Genomic DNA, 9,383 nt, shown 5'->3' with positions numbered 1-9,383 from the left:
TTAAAATGCACAAATCCCAATTGAAAATAACTTGGTAATTCCTCCCCAAACTTCCCCTTCTCTGTTTCCCATTTTAAACCAAAATTTCTTATCAAACATGGTGAATTTTTTCTTGAAAATTTCAGCTAAGGGCTATAATGGAACAACAAGGAAAGAGCCGGAAAATAGAGAAAATGAAACATAGTTGGACTAATTGGGCAGACCTTAATCTTGAGTGGGTTATAGATTATGTATGCCTGACTTGTATACTTTGATTTCAATAAAAGAAAAAATTCAAATAGATAAGGAATCGAAAGTTGGTGTGTTAGGTATACAACTTATGCAATATGTAGCATCATTCACAATAGTGAAATTCATAACCCAACTAATGGATAAATAATATACTCTCATCAGCATTACATGATCGATGAAAAGTAAATGTGGTCATGAGTTATTTGCCCTTGTAATAAATGACTTGATTACTATTTGATAGTAATTGACTTTTTACGAAAGAAGATATAATAGTTATCATAAGATAAAAATAGGATCATATTGGAAGAACAAAATTATCCCAAAGAGATTAAGGATATATTATGAGAGTAATACACTTATGATAAGGTCATTAGACGAGTACTTATTAAGTAGATTTCATAATGATATGTAATTAGGGAGAGTTCAATCATGATACTATAATATAATGATTCCGTGACTAATAAGTTTATAATTAATAAGCATAAAGTTGGAACTTAATTATAAATTATTTAAATTCTAATTATATATGTCCAATCGATCCCTCCATTAGCTTGTTGAAACCATAAACCCGATCCAAAATTGATCGAGATGATGCAAACCCGATCCAACCAACTGGCAAAAGATAGGTAATGGGCCAACTGGCAAAAGATAGGTAATGGGCCAACTGGCAAAAGCCAATGGTGATCCGACCGACGGTGATTGGACAACCAACAACGACAATAGTGACCTTTGGTGGTGACGACGATTCAGTGGTAGATCCCTTCTGTGATTTTTCAAGTCTTTTAAGGATATTTGACTTTCACCTAGAAGACCCAAAGAACGCTTTGGTAAAAGAAATGTAAAATAATTTTTATTATTTATTATTCTAGATAGAATCATGGAAACTTTAACCAATCAAAATAATTTAATTTATAGCATGATGATATTTAAATTGACTAAAAAATATGTTCATGCATGTGTAAGACAAACATGGCATATAGTTTAGGAAAAAACAATGTCACATGCACTTGTCATGGCATTTTAATAATTTATGATTGAAACCGAAAATAAAAAATTGCATGTTTTCTAAAAGATTGAGTGGGAGTTTTGAGAAAATGTAGAAAGCACGAGCATGCAAAATATGACTTATCTACTTCACTAAGGCAAGTAGGAGACTGTTGGATCCAGTGCCCTAAGTGTAGTAAATTCATTTTGTATACTTATATTTTTCGAATAAACTGATTTAATAAATATCCATCAATTATTTGATACCCTTTGTAAATTATCCTCGATACTTTTGCATGCAAAGCAAAATGTAAACAAATATTAGCTCACTGGTTATCTAATGTTTAACTAATATTAAGAGGTATTACGTGGTTGGATCATAATATGGAAAGACTTGTATTAGTAGATAAACATAAACATGTCCTTAGTCTAATCGAAAGTGAGCAAATTGGTTGAGAGACTAATATGTCGTCTATCAAGTCCAATTGGGAAATTATTTTGTCTTGAGCATAGGAGCGGATGGCTCCCAAACGATGGAGACATAGATATGACTGATTGGACTGATAGTATATTGGACAAGGCTTAAGTAGAATAAATCTTAGATATATTTATGGATTTTATTCACTTGTGATGTTCATAGTGTAATATATATTAATCCTAAATGAACGATGGACTATGTATGCGTGACTTGTATACTTTGATGTAAGTAAAAGATAGAGTTCAAATAGATAAAGAATTGAAAGCTGGTGCATTTAGTATACGACTTTTGTAATATGTAGCATCATTCACAATAGTAGAATTTTTAGCTCAAATGACTGGTAAATGATATCCTCTCATCGAAATTACAAGATAGACGAAAAGTAAATGTGATAACGTGTTATTTTTCTTTGTGATAAATGACTTGATTACTATTTGATAGTAATTGACTTTTCATAAAAGAAGATGTAATGATTACTATGAGATAAAATAAAATCATATTGAGAGAACAGATTTATCTCAAAGAGGTTAAAGATATCCTATGAGAGTAACACACTTATGATAAGGTCATTGGACGAATACTTATTAAGTAACTTTCGTAATGATATGTAATTGTGGAGAGCTCAGATACGATACGATACTATAGTGGAATGACTTCGTGATAGAATAAGTTTATAATTAATAGGTGAAAAACTGGAACTTAATTATAAATTGTTTAAGCCCTAAATATGTCCAATTGGTCTCTCCATTAGCTCGTTGAAACAAAAAATGAATTGCATGTAGAGCCAAAACAGCAGAAATTGATGGAAATGATGAAGCTAGAGAAATAAGTCGCATTCACAAATAAATGTGTTTTCTCACTAAGTATAGAAATGACTTCAAAATTATTTTAAGGTTTTCAAATTATTATTTAATTAATTTAAGTATAGAAATATGAACTTTTCTATTTTTTTAAAATTTTTTATTTTTCAGAATTTTATTTATTTTAATATTTAATCGATTGAATTGAAAATAATTTATTTCAATAAAAACATTCCTTTTCTTAAAGTAAAACCTTGAAAAAGAAAATTATGTTTGTATTTATTTCCGTATGCGAGAAGAGTTGGAATGAGTTGACTGTAGGCTTACACAGTACGAGTCTTATTGAAGACAAACTAAACCGCAAAAATACTTTCACCACGTTACCCTGCAACTTAAATGTGGTTTCTCTGAGTTAAAGCCACAACCCGCCTCCCCTCCTTTATAATCTCATCGGCATCCTCCCCAAAACCCTCATCTCCTCCTCCCATGTTCCCGCCACGTCGCCTTTTCCATCCTCAAAACAGCCTAAAAGGCTAAAACTATTATCCACCAGCGACCGAGTCGCACAAAAATGTAAAACACAAGCATATGCCATGATTGCATGTAGCGATTACAATTTTGTTTACAAGTATTAATGGTCTTTATTTATTGTGACAGGTGGTTGAAGAAGGATAGCCGGAGCAGCAGTGAACGAGATGGACCGGTTTCGAGCTCCATTGAATGCTACGCCTGTACTCAAGTTGGAGTTCCGGTTTTCCATTCCACCAGCTGCGACAGTGTCCATCAACCTCAATGGGAAGCTTACGCTGGTTCATCATTGTTCCCCATGGAGGCCACATCTGACCCGATTAAGAATTTGACCCGAGCTCGGTACACCACGGGTCCGTTTGGGAAAATCTTGGACCCACGTAGTGGGTTGGTTCGGAGGTGGAATCCAGTTTTGTTGGTTGCACGAGGCATTGCTTTGGCGGTGGACCCGATGTTCTTTTACACTTTGACTTTGATGGTGATCGATGACGGACCACCGTGTGTGTACTTGGACGGTGGGCTGGCGGCGATCGTGACGGTGGTTAGGACCTGTGTGGATGGGGTGCACTTGTGGCACCTTTGGCTTCAATTCAAGATGGCGTATGTGTCGAAGGAGTCATTGGTGACTGGATGCGGGAAACTGGTGTGGGATGCTCGAGCTATTGCTTCTCACTATGTGAGGTCCCTCAAAGGCTTTTGGTTTGATGTTTTCGTTATTCTTCCTGTTCCACAGGTTAGTATTCTATTTTCATCAATTCATGGAGGCTTAGGTAAACATCATATTATACCTAGTTATTTCGTAGTTAAGTTAATTTTTAACAGTGGAAATGAATAAAACTTTTAAGATCAATTTATCTTTTGATCTAAGATAGAGGAACTAATTTATTTATTTTTAAAATAAAATAAATAAAATAAAATCTAACTCCTAATATAATAACATGCACGTCACTTTTTAGTGTTTTATTTACTGTTATTATGTTGTAGCAAAGTAGAATGACTTTGAATCCGGGTTTAGCCCTTCATGCATTCACTTAAAAGCCCGTTGGATTTAACTTATTTTATTCATTTGAATTCAAGTTTTATCTATTTAATTAAGGCTAAAGTCAAGAATTTTTTTAGGACCAGTTGTAAATTTTGTTAAGAGTTAAAATACAATTCAATAATCTATATTTTTAGATTTTTTTTAAAAGATTATCAATATTTTATCATTTTTAGGAGGTCAAAGTACAATTTTATCATATACTAATTTAAAAATTTATAAATTTTAAAGGACCAAAATTGAAAATTCCCTTATTTAATTCATGTAATCACTTTTAAGTTCAAATTTGAATTCAAGTTTTGCTTATTTCATTCATTCATTTAATTCATTTGGGTTCAAAATTTAACGGGTAAGTGCATTTTTTGGTATCTATATTTAGTTTCGATGTTTAATTTAATACTTATATTTTTTTCTTAAAATGTTACCCATGTTTAGCTTCCATCACACAAAACGGACCTGAGATCAAATCCAATGAATATTTGGCACATGATGATGATAAAATTAAAAAACTATCATTTTTGTTTTTTACTAAATAATTTTATGTAACTCAATGAATACTTTCATGATTTTGATTTTTTTTGGTTTTATAAATTTTTATTCTTATAAAAAATTATACTTTTTTAGAAAACATTAAGAAAACTATAAAAATTTGATTTTTATTTTTTTATTAAACATTATACAGATATTTCTAGTTTTTATAATTTTTTTGAATTTTTAATATACATTCTTATTCTTATTTTTATTTTAATTTTTTTTTAGATATTTTTATAATTTTCGAATGATGACATTATTGTAGTGTTATCGTCAGCATATATCAAATGTAGAATTTATCACGTGTCAAATATTCAATGAACAACATAAAAAAAATTAACACCATTTATCTCATGTACCATTTTATATACCGAAAATCAAAGACAGGTATCATTTAAAAAAAATAACGTAGATACTAAAATAAACATCAAACCGAGTTGCACCCAATTTTAATATATTTTTCCCATAAAATTAGGGTCTCCTTTGTTAAAAAGACTATAATTACACTTCCAACCATTGGTCTCTTCTAAAAATAGCTACTTGTACATCTCAAGTAGAGGTGGTCATGGGCCGGACCGGGTTCAGGCCGGGCTTGGATAAATTTTTAGGCACATATTTCAGGCCCGGGCCCTAGAAAACAGGCCTAAAATTTTGTCTAAGCCCGGCCCAAAAAAATTGCTAAGCCCGGCCCGACCCATATTAATTTTTTTTAGCTTGTTTCATTAAATAAAAAATTTTAAAACAAATATTAAAACAAAAAAATAAAAAATGAGACTAAAACAATTCTTAAAACAATACACAAATTAAAAATATAATAAAAAGTGGTTATATTAAAATTGAAACAAATTAGAACTAAAATAATAGCCAAATTAATAATAAAACAAAAGTATATTTGATTAAAAATAAAAATATATATTTAATATATAATTCGGGTCGGGCCCGGGCCAAAAATATTTTACGAAAACGGGCCTCGTTTTTTGTCCAAACCCATATTTCGGGCCTATATTTTTAGCCGAACCCTCCCATTTTTCAAACAGGCCGTCGAGCCGGGCCGAGTAGCCCAACCCATGATAACCTCTAATCTCAAGTGTAATATGTATTTATTATCAACTTGGATGAGAAAATGGAAAATATTACCCCAAAAGTAGGCAAAAATAAGAGCTTGAGAATAGTGAAATGCTTAGAGGTTTTCAACAATGAGATTCTAACTACCAGTAGAAAATATCCAAAATTGCCTTAGGAAAGTTTACTTTACCTTAAATTGGGTATCCTTTAATTGCTGATATTTCTAGCAAAAGTAAAAGAGAAAATGACCTTTTCCCTTATTGTTTTTTCCCTTATTACTATTTCGTTCTATACCATGGGCTTCACCGAGAATTGGGTAAAAGTATCATGAAAGTCTTTGTATTAGGAGTTGGATTGTATTTTGCTCAATTTACTCTAGAAATGGACAAATTAATTTTTGTATGTTAGATTAAAAAGCAAATTGGTCATTCTGTTAAAAATTTCATCCAATTCTATTCTTAAAAATTGTCCTTGTACATCAAATGAGGTATATGTAGCATGTTACATGTTACATGTTACTATTTAGTTATTCCGTCAACCACATCAGTTTTTAACAGTAAAAATGGATGAAGTTTTTAACATAAATGACCTATTTGCTCTTTAATTTACTGTACAAGAATTAATTTACCTAATTTTTTTAGTAGAATGAGCAAAATGCAATCTAACTCCTATTACTGGAATTTCATAGTACTTTTACTTTTCATTTCATTGTCAACTTCTTTTTCTTTTTGTGTGTGTATGTACATTGGTTAATTGTACTAATTATTTGAAATGTTGTGTACCATGATTTCTGGCAGGCGGTATTTTGGTTAATTGTGCCGAAATTGCTGAGAGAGGAACAATACAAGCTAATAATGACGATACTTTTAGTAATTTTCTTGTCCCAATTCCTCCCAAAGGTGTACCATAGCCTTTGTTTAATGAGGAGAATGAGGAAAGTTACAGGTTATATATTCGGTTCCATTTGGTGGGGTTTCGGACTTAATCTCATCGCCTACTTAATCGCATCTCATGTGAGTTGATTTCCATTTCGATTTTGGGTTGCAGACCTGTGTATTAAGCTTTCTTTGCATTCGACACTTACCAAACTTCTTTGGACATTCTCTTTTTGCTTGCTACACAGGTTGCCGGCGGATGCTGGTACGTCCTAGCGACACAACGTGTAGTCACGTGCCTCCAACACCGGTGCGAAAGAAGTGCTCGTTGCGATATATCTTCCTCTTGCTCTAAGGTATTTTGCAGTACTCAATATCTGTCGCCGGCAAATATGTTGAAGATGAGTCGATGTGGAGGGAACTCGACATTGATGACCAAGTCGTTTTGTTTTGATCCCGACGGAGTATTCCGATACGGGATCTACGAACCTGCCCTTCCAGTCATTTCTAGCAACTTTCTGGCTGTTAAGATTCTCTATCCTATATTTTGGGGTTTATTGAACCTGAGGTAACCTACAAGTGAACCAAAGTTCGTAGCTATAATACTGAAATAAACGCAGTCCATATCATTCAATTGGCTCCATATTGATATTGGTATTTCTTATAGCTGGATATGACCGAAACCCCATCAAATGGAACCGAATATATAGTATAAAGAATTTAAATAAATAGTTTTTTATAACTCGAGTACTTGAATTTGTGTTTAGCCTACTACCTATTGGGCTTTATATATATATATATATATATATATATCTGTAAAAGATAAACACTCGAGGCAACTTGAACTTAAATTTACTGGTACAAATAGTTTTTTTATATAATTGTTATTTTTATTCTTACTTGAATAACATAATTCTTCAGAAAATTTTGTAACGAATAAACATAATTTTTTATTTGGAAAGTTATTATCTTATAGAAAAACGTAACTTGTGTCATAAGTTATTTACTAACTGAGACTTTCTTTCATGAAAAACATATTTGTGCCTATATAATATTCAACAATATTATTTTGACTACTATGTTTTTCTTGTTGTTTTCTGACTCAGTGTATCCTAGAGGCAAACTTACAAAGCCTTAAAACACGTTTCAAGGCTTTATCTAAACCTCCTTTATATTTTTACTTGCGACACAAGCTTTCTATCAGATATTTCAGTTGAAAATTGTAGGTTACATTCTGGTAATTGAAATTTACAGCTCATTCGGAAACGAGCTTAGCCCAACAAGTAACCCTGTAGAGGTGGTATTCAGCATTTGCATTGTCCTTGGGGGCTTGCTCCTCTTCACCTTATTGGTAGGGAATATTCAGGTAAATTCAATTACTTGGATGAGTACTCCTTGAATTTTTTTCTTTTATTTTCCGGTAAATTGCTAAAGGTCATTTTGATTGTTATGCAGGTATTTTTACATGTGGTTATGGCGAACCGGAAAAAATTGCAGTTAAGGCGTCGAGATATCGAATGGTGGATGAGAAGAAGGCAGTTGCCTTCCGGTTTAAGGCAACGAGTACGCCATTTCGAAACCCAAACATGGGATACCATGGGAGGTGAAGAAGAGATGAAATGGATCGAAGAGCTTCCCGATGGGCTTCGGAGAGACATTAAACGCTATCTTTGCCTCGACTTGATAAAAAAGGTAACCCGAACATCGTCATTGTATGTTCTTGGTCTAAGCACAAATACTCATCCAAAATTGGAACTTCTTTTCTTAGGTACCACTTTTCGATAGCTTAGATGATCTAATCCTCGACAACATATGCGATCGTGTGAAGCCTCTCGTTTACTCAAAAGATGAAAAGGTGCGCGAAAAAAAAATGAAAAACACAACATATTATTCGACTACCATGCTATAAACATTAACTTGTAGTCCATACAAGACAGATAATACGAGAAGGAGATCCGGTGCTACGAATGGTGTTTGTCGTTAGCGGGCGAGTTAAACGTAGCCAAGGCCTCAGCAAAGGCAAAATAGCCACGAGTATACTCGAACCAGGTGGATTTTTGGGTGACGAACTCCTTTCGTGGTGCCTTCGTCGCCCGTTTATAGACCGTCTTCCAGCCTCGTCGGCAACATTCACTTGCATTGAATACACGGAAGCATTCGGACTCAACGAGAATGATCTCCGGTACATTACCCAACACTTTAGGTACCGTTTCGCCAGCAATCAGCTCAAAAGAACGACAAGATATTATTCATCAAACTGGAGATCATGGGCTGCTGTGAATATACAATTTGCATGGCGATGCTATAGGATGAAGAGTAAATCAGATCCGTCGATTCCTGTAATACTTAATGGTGGAAATGAAGATCGACTTAGAAAATATGCTGCACTGTTCATGTCATTAAAGCCACGTGATCATCTTGAATAAGGAAAAATAAAATAAAATCTTTTTGGTTCGTCCAAACCGGATGGTCAAGAACCGGCGTGCATGGACCGTGACAGATATACTTCTTTTTTCTTTTGTGAAAGGTGAAAATAATGTATAATAAAAGTTGTAGATTGAAAATTATACTTGTGTTTATAATAAAACCTTTTTGTTGAAGTTTATGAATCAGGTTGAGGTGGAGTAAAATATTAATATATTTTATATTTGTCCAAGTTCAGTTTGTTTTTAAAATTTTATTCAAGTTTGTCATATTTGTAAATAATTAATCTAAACTCATTTTAAGCCTCTCCATATTATTTTTAATTTTTAATTTTATACTTTTATATATTTTTTTATTTATTAAAATTTTATATATAGACAACTAAACAATTTTTAATATTTACATTTACAGTGTAAACAAGCGTAATT

At 32.8% G+C, this 9,383-nt stretch overlaps 1 protein-coding gene across 1 annotated transcript; it reads left to right on the top strand.

Annotated features, from left to right (window-relative positions):
- Nucleotides 1–2,887: 2,887 nt before the first annotated feature.
- LOC107921197 (cyclic nucleotide-gated ion channel 2) lies at nt 2,888–9,131 on the top strand. The gene is made up of 8 exons (XM_016851079.2): nt 2,888–3,066; nt 3,151–3,754; nt 6,454–6,669; nt 6,780–7,099; nt 7,786–7,897; nt 7,987–8,223; nt 8,300–8,386; nt 8,469–9,131. Coding segments are annotated over exons 1-8 (2,067 nt in total). The 5' UTR covers nt 2,888–3,064; the 3' UTR covers nt 8,958–9,131.
- The last annotated feature ends 252 nt before the right edge of the window (nt 9,132–9,383 follow it).

The sequence above is a fragment of the Gossypium hirsutum genome, chromosome D09 (genome assembly GCF_007990345.1).
Source record: "Gossypium hirsutum isolate 1008001.06 chromosome D09, Gossypium_hirsutum_v2.1, whole genome shotgun sequence".
NCBI lineage: Eukaryota > Viridiplantae > Streptophyta > Magnoliopsida > Malvales > Malvaceae > Gossypium > Gossypium hirsutum.
The sequence above is the reverse complement of the archived record's forward strand: the minus strand, read 5'-3'. Positions and strand labels throughout refer to the sequence as shown.